Below are 21,890 nucleotides of genomic sequence, written 5' to 3' on the forward strand. Positions count from 1 at the left end.
AGTAACTTCTGAATTTAGGAAGAGTGAATCCTCCAACCATGTTCTTTTTCAACATTGTTTTGGCTATTTTGGGTCCCTTGCATATAGTTCTTACTTATAAGATCAGTTTATTTATATCTTAAGTAAAAGGCAGCAAGTATTTTAATAAAGATTGCATAGATCTGTAGATCAATTTGGTAGGCATTGCCCTCTTAACACTGTTAAGTTTTCCAGTCCATGAGCATAGATGGCATTCCATTTATTTAGATATTCTTTAATTTCTTTTAACGACGTTTTGTAGTTTTCAGTATTCCTTCTGTATTATTTCGATGTTATTATTAGTGGAATTGTTTTCTTAATTTTATTTTCTGATTGTTTATTACTAATGTATAGAAACATAGTTGATTTTTGAAAATCAAACATATCTTGTTTAGCGAATATTTATTATCAAAATATATTAATTTTATTTGTCCTTAGACGTATTGTTTCATGTGTAGTTTTTCTTAGCGCTGATTTGATAATCTCTTCTTTTTATATGCTAGGTATAACCCGGAAAAATCCCAGAACACCTCTTTCTGATCTCCAGGGCATGAATACTCTAAATGAAAAAAACCAACAGTAAGTATGTTCGGTTTATATTTTCAAGGAAGTATAGAAGAAATAACTAAAATTCTTATTAATACTTTTGTGGCTTCTAAAAATATGAAGAGAATCAGGCCTAATTTGCTTTTTTTATTTCTTAAAGCTTTTATAAATTGTGTAATAAGTTAATGAAGTTAGAGTTGACAAAACTTAGGACTAAGTTACCTAAGATTCCCTGTGATAAAATGCTGTACAATTAAAAACAGAATAATTTAAATTTAGTGCATCTGTTTTAATTTCTGAGACCCTTCTTGCATTTGTCTTTTGTGAAATTCAAAGGTTATTCCTCTGCTTTCTGTGGAGAAATGTTATTGGTAAGTAGTAATTAAATAATTTGATTTACATCAAACCATTGACTACTTTTTTCTTTTTTTATGAGTGTGATAATCAGAGCTTACCTTTTAATCATTTTTAATGAATTCTTGAATAAAATTTGAAAGTAAGAAGTATAAATAATTTTCTGAGTTTATAAATAGTTACTTTGCCTTTTACACATACTATTTTATAAAGATTACTTTATGTGAGCAAAAGAGTATTCTTTAGTGTCTAGCTTCTGCTGTCTACATTTTAACCATCAAGAAAATTGAGCTTCTTAGTGCTTTGGTAATAAGGATGATTTGTCATTAAAATTAAAGTGTAACTATCATTTTTTCCAATTTGAGTTACTATATCTTTCTAATATATATTGTTACTTCTCTGCTCAATAATTTTTTTATAACCCTCTGTTACTTGTTAAAAGAAGTCTAGTGTCACATGCAAGAGCTGTCACAGCCTAGGTATACAATCTCAGCCTATATTTATCTTAAATGCTAACAGATTGAACTACTTGGTCTTTATAGTGTATGCATTTTGTTTTCTTAACAGTGGTAACTTGACTAATGATGAAATCTACCACTATATTTGTGTGTTAAGTTTTACCTAAGAACAAATTATATTGTTAATCTGGTGACCTATGTGCTTCAATTCAGTCTCTTGACAGTGTAGGCATACCTTGCAGGTTTGGTTTCAGAACACCACAATAAAGCGAATATTGTATTAAAGTGGGTCATATGAATGTTTTGGTTTCTGAGGGCATATAAAACTTATATTTACATACTTAGTCTGTTAAGTGTGCAATAGCATTATGTCTAAAAACAAATTTATTCACATACCTTAATTTAAAGATACTTTATTGCTAAAAAATGCTAACCATCATCTGAGCCTGTAGTAAAGCATAATCTGGTGGAGGGTTTTACCTTCATTTTGTAAAAAAAGCAATATTTGCAAAGTACAAAAAAACAATTTAAAGAACTTATTTTCTTGGTTTTGATTAAGAAAAGAAACTCTGACTTACTCCATTTCCCAAAGCAGTTTAGTGGTTACAACTCTTCTAATTCCTGGTTTATGTTTGTTTATACTTTCAATTTTGGATACCTAAAGTGATATATATAGGCTTCTGTTTTTTATACATAAGTTGGGATAGTCTGATATTTTGATTTAAGACCGATTATGTTGGTCTGGACTCAGGCAGTTAACAGAATTTAGGCTCTCAAGGAATGCTAAACTAATTTTGTAAATATATGTATATAAGCTCATATGAGACCCTTCTTCACAGGGAATTTGATCACATCAGCTTGATTCTTTTCCTTTGTATATAGTCAAGAAATATATATGTGACACTGAAGTAATGTTATCAGGAAAAGACCAGCTAGCCACCTTAACAAGAAGATTCTTCCAGATCTTATTTATTGTATTGGTGAATTTCTTTTATATGCATTTTACAGAAAATTGACGGGAAGAGGAGAGGATGAAGTAATACTTATAAAATCAGATCAGCCATGAAATCATTAGCTTATGTATCTACTAAGTGGAGTCTTTTGAGTCTTCCCTAAGTAATTCTTCTAATATAAGTGACTCTTAAACAATAAAAGAGTAGACTATCCAATTTGGTGGTGATCTAGGGCTAAGAATTGATGTATTCTACATAAAAACAATGGAATGCAAATAGTAAAACTTTTTAGTTAGTACTTTTTAGTTTAGTAAGTAAATATTCCTTAAGTAAGAGATAAAACTTTCATTAATGCTGAGAGGCCAGTTTTTTGGTAAGAGATAAAGTATAGAGCCTATGGTTATATATCACGAAGCAGAGATGGTAAATGCACTATAGAGGCTGCTGAACTAACCCTTAATATGAATAAAAAGACTGTATTAGTAGCCAAAGAAACATTTATTTTAAGCTGGAAAAAGCTCTGGTATGTGATTAGTTTTAGAGCGGAATGTGTGAAGACTAAAGTACACCAGCCTATGCTGGAAAAAAAAATGCCATTGGACACTTGTTATCTGGGAGAGTGTGTATTATCAGAATTTATTGTCAACAAATACATAATGAATTTTGTGCATTGTAGAAGTATATGACAAGTTTTATAATTAAATGGTGTTTGTTGTACTGTGATAATCCCAGGGCATTAAGGAACAAGAATAAGTCTCATTAAAACTCTTGGGTTATGGCACCAATTTTAGGACTTTAAGTACATTGATATTCACGTATTTGAGGACCGAGATAGACCTGTCCTCTGAGTTGATTATGTAGCATGTTGTGCATCTTGATTTCTGTTCTTAATACGAGTTAAAACTCACTGTCTAAAGGATTATTGTTGTTTAAATTCAACTTTTCCTATTGATCTGGGCAAATGACTGCTTACCATCTGAGATATTGTATTATAAAATGCAACAATGAGAACAAAAATAAATACTTCAGAAAAACTTTTGATAAAAAGTCAAATCATTTGTTACTATGATTGTTTTAGAAATGGTCACAGTTAATTTGATTTATAAAGATGAGTGGCTTTCAAGGTTCTCTTAGAACTGATATGACTTGATGTCACATAAAACAGCTTGGAATCTCATGGATGTCTTCATTTCCTAGTACATATTTTGTTTGCCATATTTCCTGGGAAAAATATAAAACTTGGATATTAGTGTAAGTAGGTGTATGTGATTAGCAATATATAATAATGAGAAATTATTAGTATTATAAAATAATATTCACATTTTACTATAAATTTAAAACATTAGGTATTATATAGCCATTTCTTTTTTTTGTGTATATTTTACATAGTTTTGTTAGTCCTTCGTTATAAAAAAAAATGGCTTTTTTTACTTGGGCATTATTTGCATGTTACATCTATTCCTGAAGGTCAGATTGTTCTTGAGAGAAAAATAAAAATAAATCAAGACAAATAGAACTTATAGTTCTGGCAGATCATTTACTTGACAAGTACTTAGTGCCAGGTCATATGGTAGAAACTGGAGATTCAGTAGTTTGTAAGATAGGTGTGATAAATGATATGATCCAAGAAGTATAGGATACTATGGAAACATATAAAAGGAGTGTTTAATTTTTTATGTTGATAATTTTTTTAAAGAATTGGATATGGGGGCAGATGCATCACAAAGGTTTTTTCAGAAAAAGAATCTTTTAAACTGTTACCTGAGAGAAGAGTAAGAGTAAATCCTATGCAGAGGAGGGCGATACATTCCAGGCAGAGAAGCAACCAATATGAAGGTCCAGGAACACTAAGGGAGACCTCTCTCTAGAGAGTATGACACAGAGAATTAAAAGAATGTGAGTACGCAGAGAAAAGTAATGAGAGTTGACTCTAGAAAGAAAAATAGTCATAGGCTAGTTGATATAGGGCTTTGTTAGGCATATTAGAGAAGTTGGATTTCATTTAGGGTAGTAGAAGTTATTTTTAATGCTTTTAAGCAGGGGACTGACTGACATTTCAGAAGAATCTCTGGTTGATTTATGGAGAAGGATTTGGAGAGGCACTGGATTGGATATAGGCAGGCTAGTAGTTCTGGCAAGAGATGATGGCTTGGAATGAGTGTAGTGGGTATGTGTTGATGTGAACCTATATTAAGAAAGAAAATTAAGAGAGAATCTCTATGGCCCTCACCTTATTTCATGAGGATTTATAGTTTGTGAAAAGTGTATATTGGATCTTCTCTACTTTGTGAAAATATTTTTTATCTGTATGAAATAAATATATAAATGATCTAATATATACAAGGAGTAAGTATACATAGAGAACAAGGACATTGTATATGCCACCAATCTTAGTATGCTAAGCAAAGAGAGACTCTGAAATACCTAGCTCTGGAATATCTGAAACAAATACCTATGCCAAGTCATTTTATTGAAACAACCAACTGGTACAAAGATTTTTAAGTGCACAGAGAGATCTCTGTTCTCCTTACCATCACATTGATTGTCCTCTTTTTCTGTGGCACAGCCAATTTTTTTCTTTGACTTCTAGAATTCTACTTTGCCACCATTGAGCCTGCCATTCTAATGCTGGGATTCTTCCTGTTACTTACTGTAAAATACTAGTAAAACTTACCTGTTTTCCCTTAGGCCTTTTTATAGCATGTAGAAGGAAGACAGCTGGTTTGGGAGTTACCAAAATTTGTTCTTGGCCAAGTTTATCTTCCTAATCTGTGATTGTAACTCTGTATGCCTTTGTTTCAGATAGAGGGAGAGGGAGAAGAAGGGGAAAGGGAGAATAAAGGGAATGGGAGAAGGGGAGGGAGAGAGTAGGAAAAGGCAGAGAGGGAGAGAGAGGGAGGAAGAGAGGGAGTGAGGGAGGTTAAGGGAGAGAGAAAGGGAGGGAGAGAGATAGAAGAATATATGTCTATATGTCTATATAAAACTTGGGGAATATATTGGGTGGGGTGAGGAAGTAATTAAGGATGATTTCTATCTAGATTTCTGGCTTAGTACTTAGGGAATGTAAGAGGAATAGCAGTTTTGCAGTTTTGAGGGGGGAATGAAAGTTTCATCATGGATATGTTACCCTGAGTTTCTTGAGAGGCATTCATCGAGAGAGAATAAATCATTGGATATACAAATACATTCAAATGATATTTGGGTTAGAGATATATTTTGTAATTGATTGGGGAACCACGATTTAGTTGGTGAATTCCAAATATCTGTATCTCTACTTTCTCTTGGGTTAGTCTGTGTTCTCTGCCTACAAATTATAAATCTTGCTGCTAATGTTCTGGGCATATAGCTGGGCTCCTCATGATTTCATATGCATACTTCCACTTAATTCCTCTATTTTTATTTTAGTTGAAGTATAATTGACATACAATAATATATTGGTTTCAGGTATATGACATTATGGTTTGACATTTATATACATTGTGCAACAATTACCACAATTAGTCTAGTTATCTGTCACCAAAGTTAACACGATATTACTGACTGTAGTCTTCATGCTATACATTACATCCTCATGACTTACTTATTTTAAAACCAGAAGTTTGTACTTTTCATTCTCCTTCACCTGTTTCTCCTACCCTTCAAACTCTCTCTCCTTTGTCAAATACCAGTCCGATCTGTGTATTTATGAGTCTAGTTTTGTTTTGTTTTTCATGTATTTTGGTTTTAAGATTCCAAAATAAGTGAAATCATGTGATATTTCTCTTTCTCAGTCCAGCTTATTTCAGTTAATACACTCAGGGTACATTCAGTTGTTGCAAATGGCTGAGTAGTATTCTTTGTGTGTGTGTGTGTGTGTGTGTGTGTGTGTGTGTGTGTGTACCCCACATCTTCTTTATTCATCCTTCCATTGTTGAACATTTATGTTGTTTCTATAGCTTGGCTATTATAAATAATTCTTCAGTGAACCTAGGAGTGCATATATCTTTTCAAATAAGTGTTTTCATTTTCTTTGGTTAAATACTCAGGAGTGGAAGGAATCTTCAAACTGTTTTTTATAGTCGTTATACCAATTTACATTCCCACCAACAGTATACAGGATTCCCTTTTCTCCATATCCTTGCCAACACCTGTTATTTCTTGTCTTTTTGGCAGTAGCCATTCTTACAGGTGTGAGGTGATAATCTCATTGTGGTTTTGATTTGCATTTCTTTGATGATGAGTGATGTCGAGCATCGTTTCATGTGCCTTTTGGCCATTTGTATGTTTTTGGAGAAACGTCTATCCTCTGCCAATTTTTTGATCAGATTTTTTTGTTTTTGTTGTTGAGTTGCGTGAGTTCTTCATATATTTTGGATATTTTAGATAGTAACCAGATACGTTATTTGCATCTACTTTTATTTAGTAGGTTGCCTTTTCATTTGTTTATGGTTCTTTTTGATGTGCACAAACTTTTTATCTTGATGTAATTCCATTTGTTTATTTTTACTTTTGTTGCTCTTGCCTTTGATGTCATATCCAAAAAACTTCTCTAAGAAAGATGTCAAGGAGCTTACTACCTATTTTTCCTTCTAGGAATTTTATGATTTCAGGCCTTACATTCAATTCTTTAATCTATTTTGAGCTAATTTTTGTGTACGGTTTAAGATAGTGGTCCAGTTTTGTTGTTTTGCATGTGTCTGTTCAGTTTTCCCAGTACTATTTATTGAAGAGACTATCCTTTTATTATTGTATATTCTTGTCACCTCTGTCATAATTAATTGATCAGATATGTGTGAGTTTATTTCTGAGCTCTTTATTCCATTCTAGCTTTATTCCATTGATCTGTGTCTCTTTTTATGCTGATATCATACTGTTTTGATTGCTATAGTATTGTATATAGTTTGAAATCAAGGAGCATGAGCCTTCAGCTTTCTTTTTCTTTCTCAAGATTGCTATGACTATTCAGGATCTTCCGTGGTTCCATACAAATTTTAGGATTACAATTTTGTGGAAAATGCCATTAGTATTTTGATAATAATTGCAGTGAATCCATAGATTGCTTTGGATAGTTTGAACATTATAACAATACTAATTACTCCAATTCATGAATACAGAATATCTTTCCATTATTTGTGTCTTCTTCAGTTTCTTTCATCAGTATCTTATAGTTTCAGCGTACAGGTCTTTCACCAACTTAATACATTATTTTGAGGTATTTTATTCTTTTCAATTCGATTGTAAATGGGACTGTTATCTTAATTTCTCGTTCTGATAATTTGTTGTTGTTATATAACATTGCAACCGATTTTCATATATTGATTTTGTACCCTGTAACTTTTTTGAATTTATTACTTCTAACAGATTTTTTTGGTGAGGTCTTTAGGTTTTTCTGCATGTAAAATCATATCATTTGCAAACAGTGACAGTTTTAATTCTTCCTTTCCAGTTTGGATGTCTTTTATTTCTTTTTACTGCTTGATTGCTCTGGCTAGGACTTCCAGTACTATGTTGAATAGTAGTGGTGAGAGTGGGCATCCTTGTCTTATTCCTGATCTTAAAGGAAAAGCTTTTGGCTTTTGCCATTGAATATGATGTTAAATGTGGGCTTGTCATAAATGACCTATATTATGTTGAAGTACATTTCATCTCTACCCACTTTGTTGAGAGTTTTTATTATAAATGGATTTTGAATTTTATTAAATGCTTTTCTGCTTCTGTTGAGACTGTCATCTGATTTTTATCCTTCATTTTGTTAAATCTGTATCATGTTGATGGATTTGTGATATTGAACCATCCTTGCATCCCTGGGATAAATCCCACTAGGTTGTGGTGTATGATTTTTATGATGTGTTATTGAATTTGGTTTGCTAATATTTTGTTGAGGATTTTTACATCTGTACTCATTAGGGATATCGGCCTGTAATGTGTGTGTGGTATCCTTGTTTGGTTTTGGTATCAGTATAATACTGGGAGCATTTCCCCATCTTCTGTTTTTTTTGGAAGAGTTTGAGAAGGATAAATATTAAATCTTCTTTGAATGTTTTTAAGTTGAGCCCTCTTTTTTTCTTAGTCTAGCTTAAGTTTTTGTCAATTTTGTTTATCTTTTTAAAGAACCAGGTCTCTGTTTCTTTGATCTTTTCTGTTGTCTTTTTAGTTTCTAATTTATTTCTGCTATGATCTTTGTTACCTTCTTCCTTCTGACTTTGGGCTTAGTTTGTTCATCTTGTTCTAATTACTTTAGATGTAAAGTTAGATTATTTTATGAGAATTTTCTTATTTCTTTAGGTAGACCTGTATCACCATGAATTTCCCTCTTAGAATTACTTTTGCAAAAGATCCGAGTTTGGTGAGCATCTTTATGACTTTTAGTTTGGACTCCGTGCCCCGCCCCCGGACTTTATTGAAATATAATAGACAATTAGTTGCTTGTATTTACATTGTACAATTCAATTGAACGAGTTTTTTTTTTTTTTCAGTTATAGCTGGCACACAATAATATATTTGTTTCAGTTGTACAGCATAGTTATTAGAGATCTGTATAACTCACAGAGTGGTCACCCACTAAATCTAGTACCCCTCTTCCCCATTACATGTTTATTAAACATTATTATTTTCCTTATGATAAAATTTGTAGCCCCGCGTCTATTTTGTAACTATCTATTTGTACTTCTTAATCTCTTTGCCCTTTTTTGCTGTCCTCCCAACCCCCTTCCATCTAGTAGCCCTCAAAATATACTCTATGAGTTTATTTATGTTTTTGTTGTTGTTGTTTATTTTGTTCTTTAGATTCCACATGTACCTGGAATCATGCGATATTTGTCTTTCTCTGTCTGACATATTTCATTCAGCGCAATACCCTCTAGGTATATCAAAGCAATATCTTTTTTCATCTCCTTCCTTTTAGTGTGTATGTGTCTTTTAATCTGAAGTGATTCTCTTGTAGGCAGCATATGTAGGGGTCTTATTTTCTTATTCATTCAGCTTCCTTATATTTTGGTTGGAGTACTTAATTCTTTTCTACTTGGGGTACTTGTTGATAGGAATGTAGTTATTACCATTTTTTATTCCTGTTTTTGATACATGTTTTTTCTTCTTAAAGAAGTCCTTCCAGTATTACATTTCCTGTAATACTGGCTTGGTGTTGAGAAATTCCTTTAGCTTATTTTTGTCTGGGAAATACTTTCTCTGTCCTTCAACTCTAAATGATAGCTCTGCTAGATAAAGTATTCTTGGTTGTAGATCCTGGGTTTTCATCACATTGAATATTTTGTGCCAAGCCCTTCTGTCCTGTATAGTTTCTTTTGAGAAATCAGCTGCCAGTCTTGTGGGTGCTCCCTTGCTTTTCTCTTGCTGCTTTTAAGATTCTCTCTTTGTATTTAACCTTTGGCACTTTAAGTATGCTGTGTCTTGGTGTAGGCCTCTTTTGGTTCCTCTTTCTTGGGACTCTATGAGCTTCCTGGGATTGTATGTCTATTTCCTTCACCAGGTGAGGGAAGTTTTCCATCATTATTTCTTCAAATAGTTCTTCAACGTCTTGTTTTCTTTCAGGTACCCCTATGACTCAGATATTTTTACATTTAATAGTGTCCCATAAGTTCCTTAAATTATTATTATAGTCTTGGCTTCTTTTATCTTGCCGTTCTGATTGAGTGGCCTTGGCTTTCCCATCCTCTATCGGTGGTTTGATCTTCTTTATCCACTTTGTTGATTCTCTCTAGTATACTCTGCGTCTCAGATAATGTGTTCTTCGTTTCTAATTGGTTCCCTTTTATAATTTCCATTTCCATTTTTGTGGTTTTTATCTCTTTGTTAAAGTTCTCACTGAGTTCATGTACACTTTCCCTAAGTTCATTGAGCATCTTTATAACCAGTGTTTTGAACTCTGCATCTGTTAGCTTACCTGACTCCATTATTCCTGGATCTCTGTTCCATTCTCTTATATGGTTTCTGCTGCTTTGTCTTTGCATTTTGGTTGCCTTTCTGTGTCTGTTTGTATGTTTTATTCAGTCTTTTATTACATGGCCATCTACTTTTAAACTCTTACTTTTCTTTGTCCTTTTCATAGTCTCCCTTCCTACTTTTTGTTCTTGTAAATTCATAACATTTTTATTTGTCATTTTGTGGTATTTCAGCTGGGGGCTGAGATAAACAATTGAGTTCAGTATACCATGCAAGGTTATTATAGGTTTCCCTTAAGCAGAGACCAAGTAGTTTATTTAAGAATGTAGCTTATTTAAGGATGCTATCCTAAGGAGCAGGGGTGCAGATATGGGAGTAAAAAAGGTAAAGATAGAAAACCCATTTAAGAATGCATTAATAAGTTGGCCACTGGTTACTGAACCCTTTGAGGCCAACCGAGAAGCTGAATGATTTGTGTCTCTGGATCATCTATTTGCCTTGGAGAAGAAAGGAGGAACGTCTTTTCCATTGCCCCAAGGTGGCTGGCCCCACAGAGAGTTATGCATGTGTAAATGCAGAACAGAAACTTACATCAAACAAGAGGCAAGTGTTGCAAGTGTTTGAAGTCTGAAACCAGGTCTTGTTAGTAGCATCTCTTTGACTCTGGACAAAATATGTGTGTGTAACTGATCATGGTACTGTTTATAACAGCAGTAGATAGAATGAGAGGTGACTGAAGATTTGAAATGGTATATTAGTGTTCAATATACATGTTTAATGGGAAGCTCCTATTGTCTTTATATATTAATGTAACATTTGATAGAAGAAACGACAGAAAACACATGTATGTTAGGAAGCATACCAGCAAAATAAACCTACTACCCAAGTTCAGAACTGGAAGATTATTAATACTGCTGCAGCCACCTTTATATTACTTTCTCACTATTCCCTTTCTTCCCCTCCCACAGATAACTGCTCTCTAGAATTTTGTTTGTCATTACCATGTTCTAAAAAAAAAGTTTTACCGTAAATGTATGTTTTTCTAAGCATAAGTTAAGATTATTTAGCTAGCTGGTTTTTGAGTTTTACAGAAATACTAATATATAGTATGTGGTCTTCTGTGACTTTTTTTCTCAGCAATATGTATCTAAGATTCATCCATCTTATTGCATGTAATTTGTTATTTTTAGTTGCTGTATAATGTTATATAGTGTTGGTGAGAGTGGACAGTTATTCTTTAATGGGTACAGACTTGAAGTTTAACTAAAATTGCTGGAGGTGGATAGTGGTGATGTTGCACAACAATAAATATACTTACTACTACTGAATTGTACACTTAAAAATGGTTAGCATGGTAAATTTGATGCTGTGTGCATTTTACCACAAAAAAAGCACATTAGAAAAGAAATTCCTGCTATTAGGAGAATGGGAGTAATTGTTTATTGGGTACGGAGTTCCAGTTTGGGATGAAAAACTCTGGAGATGGAAAGTGGTGATGGTTATGCAAAAATGTGAATGTATTCAATGCCACTGAATTGTACATTTAAAATGGCTTAAATAGAGAACAGATTGGTGGTTTCCAGAGGTGGGGTAGGGGTTGATAAAATAGGTGAAGGTTATCAAAAGGTACAGACTTCCAATGATAAAATAAATAAGCACTGGAGAAGTAATGTACAGCAAGATGACTACGCTTAATGCTGTGTTTTATATTTGAAAGTTGCTGAGAGAGTAGATCTTAAAAGTTTGCACCACAGAAAAAAATATGTAGATATGCATGGTGGTAGATGTTAATTAGATGTATTGTGGTGATCACATCAGTATATACAAATAGCAAGTCATTATATTGAATACCTGAAACTAATGTAGTGTTATATGTCAATTATATCTCAATAAAAAGAAATACAATTCTTAAAATGGTAAATATTATGTTATATATATTGTACTGCAATAAAAATTTGTGTGGTATGACTATGTCATAATTGATTTGTCCATTTTCCTGTCAGTGGATATTTGGTTGTTGTTTTTACTATTACAAATGTTGCTGCTTTAAACATGCTCATGCCAATCTTCTTCGTCACTTTTTATTAAATCTTATGAGATACACACACACACACACACACGCACGCACTTAGAAATGGAACTGCTAGTTCAGTAGGATATGTACATGTTAGTTTTTTAAGATAATCCCAAACTGTTTTCCTAGATAGTTGTACCATTGTACACTAACAGTGGCAGCCGAAAATTCCCTTTGCTTCATTCCTTGCCAGCACAACTTATTGTCAGATTTCTTAAATTTTGACAGTCTAATGGTTATAAAATGGTATCTTATTGTAGTTATAATCTGCATTTTCAAAACACAACAAAAAGAAAAATAATTTGCATTTTCTTATTAATGATGCTAACATCTTTTTATATATACTTGTGGCCATTTATGTATCTCGAAATGCCTGTTCTTTATTTGCCCATTTATCTTTGTTTTTCAAGTTTTTTATAAATCTTAAGTACCAGTCCCATTTAGTTATATGTTACAAAAAAGATGTTCCAATTTATAGCTTATCTCTTTGCTTTTTTTTTCTTTAAATATTTCTTTGGGTCTGTTTCAATTAGAGGTCTTTTTTTCTTTTTTCTTTTTTTTATACCTTTCATGCCATGAATTCATAGGGAATGGGTTCCAGCAGCTCAGACTCCTTTCATTTGGTTGTCACAAAGTGTGTTTCTCTGGGTGGAGCCAGCTGGCGCTTCAGTACCAGTTGGCGCTAGGTACTTTTCTGTTTGGCTTACTTTTATTTTTTTGATCATTCTTCTTCACACATTTCAGGATGCTATCTCGGCCTCTTAGAGTGCTTAATATGCTCAATACGTACATTAATTCTCTTGACAAGAATCTTTCCCTTAACTTGTTTGTTTATAACAATGCCAGTAGCATGCTGGATAACATTGTACTCTTCCAGTTTTGCCATGGTAACATTTGTGGGACGTTCCTTTTGAACTGTGACCATTCCCTTGAGGTCTACAATATCTCCTTTCTTATAGATTCACGTGTATGTGGCCAAAGGAACAACCCCATGTTTTCTAAGAGGCCTAGAGAACATATAGTGGGTGTCCCTCTTCTTTTGCTTTATGTTGTTCATTTTGGTGCATTACTGGAAGATGAAGGTTCTGGCCAAAAGGCTCTTTTTACTTTTTCAGTGGTTCCTTTTGATGTGAGATAGAAGTCCAACTTCATACTTTTGCATGTGGATATCCAGTTATCCCAGCATGATTTGTTGACAATATTGTTTTTCCTCATAGAATCGTCTTGTCAATTTCTTCAAAAAAGGCACTAGGATGTTGGTAGGGGTTACGTTGAATCTGTAGATCCATTTGGGAAGTATTGGCAGCAAGGCTGGAATACCATAAGATAGGAGATCAAGTCAGAGAGTGAAGAGGAGCCCCTGTTGCATATACCTTTTAGGTTATGTAAGAATTTTTGGCTTTTAATGGGAATGAGAAAGAAAGACACTGGAGGATTTTGAGCAAAACACTGACATGATTCAGCTTATATCTTAAAATAATAATCTGGCTGACTTCTTAATCTCAGTCTCATTAGCAACATTTCTGTCCCCAGAACTTTTTATTTTTTCTCCTCTTTGCATGAATGCCCTTCTTTCAGATAACTCCTTGAATTTTTTTTTTTTAATCTCCTTCACATCTCTGTTTACATGGAAGCTTATCAATGACTGGCCACCCTATTAAAAAGCCTAACATCCTGGCATTTTTTAAATCTTCTTTTCTGTTTAAAATTTCTCCTTAGTACCTGTTATCTGGCATACAGTATATTATGTGTTTATTATTTGTCTCTTTTCACCATTAGTGTCACATTTTTAATTTTCAGGAGCTTTTGTTATTTATTTTGTTTTCTCAATGCTTTTTATTTTTATAACATCTTGTTCTTATTTTAAAGATGGAATATTTTCTCTTTTCTCTCCAAAGATATTAATAATGATAGCTTTTGAAAACTTTTCTTTTCCCCGCCTTGTCTTTTTTTTAATTCAAGTTGTTTATGTCATGATTGTTCGTTTTGGTCTCTGTTTCATCCTAGGAATATCTTAATGAATCTTAGTTGACTGTTCACCTTTAGGATTGAGACACTGAAAAGCTAATTGGAAACTCCGATTAATTGGGTGTGTTGTCAGTCTCTGGAACATATTAGTATCTTTGGATCTTTCTTCTGGGGCTGGTCACATTTTACACATAAGTCCAGTATAATTTTCTACCTGGGTGATATGCAGTTGACCCTTGAACAACATGGGGGTTAAGGGCACTGACCACCTGTGCAGCCAGCTGAAAATTCACGTACAACTTTTGATTCTCTAAAAACTTAATTACTAATAGCCTGTTGACTGAATCCTTACTGATAACATAAATAGTTGATTAACACATTTTATATATGTATTATTACTGTATTCTTAAACTAAGCTAGAGAAAAAATGTTAAAATCATAAGGAAGAGAAAATACATTTACAATATTTATTGAAAAAAATTGCATATAAGTGAGCCTGCATAGTTCTCATCGTGTTGTTCAAGGGACAACTGTGTCCCAGCTGCAGCACTCTGGACCCAGCTGGGTAAGAGGACTGAGAATCCCTATTTTCAGTATTTCCTTTGACATCTATATACCTCACCCTCAGTTGTGCCTGGTGCTGCCCAGTCCACATTTTGTCTTTTATACTCTTGCTTGGGTAAAGGAGGTTATCAGGCTGCATGGATTTCTAAGTGCTTCTTAAACCAACTTTCAACTAGTGCTCCTACTTTTAACTTCTCTTTTTCACTACTTTCAGAGGTAATTGGTACTACCACTAATCCTGGAGCCTTTTGAGAGTTCTCATGAGTAAATAGGGATGCTTCCTAACCTTCCTCACAGCCAATTTAAGATTGCTTTTCAGGTTTACTACTGAGAAAGTAGTTTACTTTCTATATTTTGCAGCTTTCCAAATTTCAAAAAATATGTTACTGTTATCTCTTAGTATATTCTCTTTATTCTTAAGTGTTTATTCCTTTAAAAATTATTAATGTTTTTATGGGTTTCTGAAGGAATCCAAATATGTGTACAATTTGCTGTCTTTATATGGAAAGCCCCCTATTATCTCTTTATATTATAATCACTGATAATTTTATCTGTTGTGTTCCTGTATCTTCAGCGCCTACAGTAGTGCTCAGCCCTTAGAAGGAGCTTAGTAACTTTAGTGGATTTGTGTGTAATACTGAGTGTGTAAGTAAGACCTCCCAGAAGGAAATTAAATATTTTATAGAATGGGACAGCCTATTAGGATTTGAAATTCTTTCAATAGCATTTGGAAGTTCTAAAATCTAACAAAAACTTTGATTGTTAAATGGTTAATAACATATTTAAATAAATTAGCTATATGATGTACTCATCTACATGCACACTTGTATGTAAATGTGCCAGAATCCATAGAAATTTTTTGTTCCGAATGAGTAAAGGTTAGTCCAAATTGATTGATAATCTCTGATGAAACCATTTGCTGCTGGTTTAGCATTTTTTCTAAATTTTAACTTTAAGGTTTAAAGTTTTATTCTACTTATTTAGCAATTTAGAGAGTGTTAATTAGAGATGTCACAATTAACAAAAGCAAATTGTACTGTATTTAATTTTTACAGCGATACATTTGATTTTGCCTGGAATGGCAGAACTGGAATTCGCCAGAGCAGACTATCAAGTAGCCCCTCCTTGCTTGACAAAGATGGGATATTCACTAATTCAGCCAGCAGCAAGCTCTTGGAAAGAGCCCATGGAATTCTCACGTTAGTATTAATTAGTAATGTGGATTGCTTTTTATGACTGGTTTAAAATTTCTGGATTAAAAAAAGGGGGTGATGGTGAAACTATTTCATGAGTAGAATTTTGAGTGAGACAAGGTTAAAAATAGTCAGCATTTAGAGTTATGAATCTCACACATTATTAAGTTGGTGTTTTCTGTTTTCATTTTGCCAGGAGAATCATAGTTGAGTGTACTCATTACAGAGATGATTCTTTATTGCTTTTTGTCAGACACTCCATCCAGAGAGAGAGAAATCTCTTAGCTCTTTTTTGTATTCCTGCTGTTTAACTGCAGCTGCCCCTTAATTCTGGCAGCCATAAAAAATTGAGCAGGAAAATCCCATGTGAAATGGTGAATGGGACTGTGTATAGTGGTATATAAACATTTATCCATTACCTGCTTCTGGAACTGGTTTGAGGACATAGATATAACCATGCATGGTGGACCACTAAAAGTTCTTAGCTATCTATATAATATATTTCAGATACTTGGAAAGCATATTTTTTGACCACTAGCTAGAAGTAGAACAGCTGGATTTCTTAATCCCTAAGTCATTGCTTAACAGTGTTAATTGGCTCAGTTTACATAAGTCTTGCTATACTCCAGAACTGTGAATTAATTCACTTAATCCTCACAACAGTTCTAAGTGATTGATATTATCATCCTCATTTTACAGTATTCCATAATGAAACCAAGACTTCTACAGGTTAAAATCATACCTTAGTATGTGGTGGAAGTTAGATTCCAGCGCAGGTCTTTCTGACTCCCCATCCCATGTTCATTAAGTATTGGTCTTTATTCCCCTTCTTTCTGTAGACATAGTAAGAAGAAAGTATTGGTGTAAGTATGATTTTGAGTTATGAATAAGAAAAAAAGCAGAAGAGAATTTTTAATTTCTAAAAGTGGAAGATCATAAAGTTTAGTGAAAAGTACATTTTAAAAATTTATGAAATTAAGCATCTATTTAAAGTTTTGAAATGGCAGAAATAAAACTTTGTAGTAAAAAGACATTAGAATCCTATTAATATCCAAAAGAAAATGAAATTTAAGCTCTGAATGTACAACATTATGTTACTGATCATCAGGCTTAAGTATGTTTATACCTGTGTTACAGAGCAGGCATCTCTTTTTTTGTTCTCTTTTCCTTGCTTATTCTTCCTTCCCAAAGGTGCCTGCTTAGGTGAATCAGACAGTGTTTTCGTATAAATGACCTGTATCTTGGAAATGAGTATATAACTTGCTGTTTAAATAGAGACCTTGAGATCATTCATCTCTATAGTATTTTTTTTTTCTAATATGTGATTTGTCTCTTTAGGAGAAACAAAAACTTCAAATCGAAGCCTGGCCTTCCAAAGGTGGGTATTGTGAAAATTCTTTTTGCCATTGGTTCCCTACTTCATAATTATTTTATTACTTATGCAAACAATCTTTATAAATAAAAGACAAGAAATATCTTATTTTTACCCAAAGTAGAGTTTGTGTGCATTCAGTTCAATCCATTTTAGAAGTAAGACTGGATGTTATAAAATGGCCAAGCTTAATAGTTCAGGTAGATATTTATTGTGACATATCCCGTTTTCTAGTATTTGAAGAGCTTTTGAACATAAATTTTTGTTGAGTAATTGTCTCATTGAGATTTCTTTTTATTTCTCCTTGGGGCAGGTTAGGATCAAATTATGAATTTTACCTGATTTTTAAATAATTTCTAATTAGTGCTTACTTAATTCTCATCATCAGCAGCACGAATTAGCTAAGTTTTATTGTAAAGGTCCAGATAGGCTCTCTGTTGTAACTGCTTATTAGCTCTGCTATTGTAGTACAAGTGCAACTATACACAATATGTAATTGAATGAGTGTGACTGTATTCCAATAAAAATTTATTTATGGACACTGAAGTTTGAATTATCTATAATTTTTCACATGTCATTAAATACTATTTTAATTTTTCAACCATATAAAGCATGTAAACATGGTGGGCAGGATTTGGCTCTTGGGCTGTAGTTTGCCTACTTCGATCTACATTATTAACACAGAGATGGTATTCCAAAAATATTTATTGAATTTACTAAAGAAAGAAAAATCTTATTGAATATTTCTTTCTCTTGTATCCTCCCAAAGAAAGAATACTTGTTAATGAATGTAATTCCAAGATTTTAGAAGAACTGAAAAAGTTATTTATTCTCATGATTCTCTAGTTTAAGAAACAAGAGAATGAATCTGTCTTTATTATTCCTTCTACCTAAGTTACCTTATGTTTCCAAAGAATGCACCGCTGATGTGATTTCTGGTCGTGGTAAATGTTGTTTAAAATCACAAAACGCAAAGAAAATTTATGTAAGTGGCTTGTAATGATGTTCTTACCATGAATAGATTTTATATAGAGAAAAGAGGAGACCACATTTGCTATTAAACATCTTTATCTGTTCATTTGTCTTCTTTTTCCTTCACTGTCTCTTTAGTCTTTTAGTATTTCGAATGCCACTCCTGAGTCTAGCTATTTGCACTGTTCTTTGTACTCTTCTCAAATGGATACCTTCCTCTTAAACTTCATATGATAGCCAACATGAATGTTGGCTACATCTGGAGTAAATAATTTCATTCAGTCATCAATCACAGAATCTCATTCATTTCTCTTTTAAATGTAGCTGAGTTCTTATTTATTTTAATGTTTTATAGATTTAAATACATATCTAATATTAGAGAGGCAACATAGCCTATGAGAGTAAGAGTCACTAACAGACATTCAAATTAGGGATCTGTTACTTGCTCTGTGATTTTCGGAGTGAGTTCTCTAACATGTCTTAACCTCTGTCATCTCATCTGTAATGCGGGGATAATAGATATTAGTATTAGAGATAAATGTTTGGTACATGCATGTTTAGCAGTCAATAAATAATAAGTATTTTTCTTATAGAACTGAATTTGTGGCTTATCTGTATACATATATATGGATATATATGTATATGTGTATATATACATATATGTATATATATGCATAATGTAGTTCGTTTAGTAACCTCACTCTTCTTATTTTCCTATACTTATTTAAATAAGCCTCATTTTTCTAATTATACATAATGTTTTGCTTGTTTCTTTCAGTCCACTTCAGACCAAGGCAAGACAAGTATATGTTATTAAAACTTAAAGTGGCAGATCTCATTGACTGTGGTCATTTGCCGAATAAGATATTTCTGTTGCATTAAGTTAGTTTCATATATGATTTGGAAAGAAGCAACAGAAGTGTCAATAGCCTAAGCTTTATTTTGTTTGTTTTTTTCTTTTTCTTTTTGGTAAAATCTGCAGCCTCTTTTTATATCTTGATATCTGAAGCACTGTTGCATGTAGCTGTATAACTTTCATAGCTACTGGAAGTAAGGTTCAGTCACCTGTATTCAGGATATCTCTAACACTTGATTTTATTGACATCAGAATGCTGAATAATTAAACATAAGCAAATACTTAACAAATAGAACTTTCAACAGCCCTTTAGCCCTCTGTTAATATGATTCTCTTTAGATAATACTTTCTATTTTCTTGTAATTTACTCTCATATCTTGAAACCGTCACTTTTATTAAATCTACTTTTCTAACATGACCTGTCTTTTAACTTCCAGTCTTTTACTGACAGTTGCCCTGTTGTACATTTCTACTTTGACACCCTGTTCATCTCTTACACTTGATGCCTAAAGTGATTTATTTTAGTGTGTCACTCCGCTACTAAATTTTTAGTCACTTGGGCTCAAACTTGAAGTAAATTTTAGTCTTCTTTAACATGAACAGTATTTTCTCTTTTTCAAAATAATTTTTTAATCTTTTAATTACACTTGATATACAATATTACGTTAGTTTAGAGGTGCAACATAGTGATTAAACATTTACATAACTTAAGAAGTGATCACCCCAATAAATCAAGTACCCATCTGACACCATTCATGGTTATTACAATATTATTGACCATATTCCCTATGCTGTATATTACATCCCTGTGACTGCTTTTATAACTGGCAATTTATACATCTGAATCTCTTTCCCTTTTTTTACCTTCCCCCACTCACCCTCCTGTTTTGCAACCATCAAAATGTCCCTGTATCTATGAGTTTGTTTCTGTTTTGTTTGTTTGTTTATTTTCTTCTTTAATTCCACATATAAATGAAATTATATGGTACTTATCTTTGTCTGTCTGACTTATTTCACTTAGTGTAATACCCTCTATGTCCATCCATGTCGTTGGGAATGGCAAGATTTCATTCTTTTTAGTGACTGAGTAATATTCCATTGTATATGTGTTCCACATCTTCTTTACCCAATTGTCTATCAATAGAATCTTAGGTTGCTTCCATATCTTGGCTATTGTAAATAATGCTTCAGCAGGATCTTCTTAATCTTTGTTTCTACAGCACCTTGCACAATTGTTTTTAAAATGAATGAACTGATTAAGCTGAACAAACTAAACAGTGAAGATGGAATTAAGAAAGGAATAAAGTAGACAATGAACAGAAGACTTAAGAAAGAAATTATATCTCTTTCAGCTAGATCCGTGGTCCACATTCCAATTCTTGATCTTTGTCAGCATCATGCTGGGCTATTGCAGCTGTCACTTAACTGGATTCATCTTTCTCTTTTCCTCTTAACCTCCTATCTTCCACTTTGTTCTGTTTTACCTTGTCTCCCTTTTTCTCCCTCGCTTTATCTTTTCCATAAATCTTAATAGTCTTCAAATTATCATTTATTTTTTAATGTCCTTATAGCCAATCTCCCTATACTTGAATGCAGTGTATTCCTAGCACTTAGAACAGAGCGTGATATGTAGTAATCACTCTGAATATATGTTGGTTGATCTAATCATAGTGGTTTTATGGGCAGAAGTCTCGTCTCCAGTTGCTGATGAAACATTGCTCAAAAATCATTAGTTGTTAACCATTAATTTATCAGAACTAATATTTATTGGATACCTACTCTGTACCAGAAATTGTTTTAGGCATTGGGGGTACAAGGATGAACAGTCTAGTTAGTCCTTGCTTTCTCATAGTTTATCTTCTAGGGAAATAAAAGCAAATAAATGAAAAGATAATTAGATGATATGTGCAAAGAGAAAAATGAAATGATATGTTGACATAGAGGTGGGCTACTTTTTGGGTATTTAAGCAAGAACTTCATGAGAAAGTTTGGGTATTTAAGCTATAAGTCGAATGCCAAGAAAAATCAAGCCATGTGAAAGCCTGGCTGTAGCAAATGAAATAATTAGAAGGACTTTAAGTAGTAATACATGTGGTGGGTTTTTTAAAAAAAATACTTTTCCAGTTAAACTCCTTGAAAGAAGCATGGACTTTTTTTTTTTTTGGTAGTTATTTGTGTTTTCCACAGTCCATATGATGCTTTTTAACATAGCGACAAATATTTAGTAATTAATTTTACTATCATTTTAGATATGGTTTATAAAATGAAATCATTATTTCTAAGGTTTTTTCTCAGAAGTATCTGAAATGTTTGGGGTAAAAATTATGTTAGGCTTCAGTGCTAATTTGTTCTTACTTTTGGATAAACTTTAAAATTATTCTAATTGAATCTTGACCAGTATGTACAGTTTTTTTTTTATGTAGTATGTAATGAATCTTGTGAGAATTCAAAAACGCTAATAAAAATAAAGTAAAAACCTTCCAAATTTCAACACCAACATGCCGTCTTTACTTATGTTACTGTTTTACATGGCTTTTTTTGGTCAGTAGTATTTGCTAATATTTTTTCCATATTAGTAAATATAGATTTACAGTGTTTTTATGAGCTGTAAAGTATTCAGTTGTGTGGATGAAGTATACTTTATGAAAAGAATTCCATATTTCTGTTCATAATTTAAAATTATT

General features: G+C 32.8%; 1 protein-coding gene across 6 annotated transcripts in view; it reads left to right on the forward strand.

Moving 5' to 3' along the window:
• MYO9A (myosin IXA) overlaps positions 1 to 21,890 on the forward strand; it is a 237,897-nt gene that overhangs the window by 124,421 nt on the left and 91,586 nt on the right. For all 6 annotated transcript variants that reach the window (XM_039856603.1, XM_039856602.1, XM_039856604.1 and 3 more), the window contains 3 exons: positions 522 to 597; positions 15,869 to 16,012; positions 17,345 to 17,384. In XM_039856603.1, coding sequence (XP_039712537.1) covers positions 522 to 597; positions 15,869 to 16,012; positions 17,345 to 17,384 — 260 coding nt within the window. The remainder of the gene's footprint in view (positions 1 to 521; positions 598 to 15,868; positions 16,013 to 17,344; positions 17,385 to 21,890) is intronic.

This window comes from Pteropus medius, unplaced genomic scaffold (genome assembly GCF_902729225.1).
Source record: "Pteropus medius unplaced genomic scaffold, Ma_sr-lr_union100, whole genome shotgun sequence".
Lineage (NCBI taxonomy): Eukaryota > Metazoa > Chordata > Mammalia > Chiroptera > Pteropodidae > Pteropus > Pteropus medius.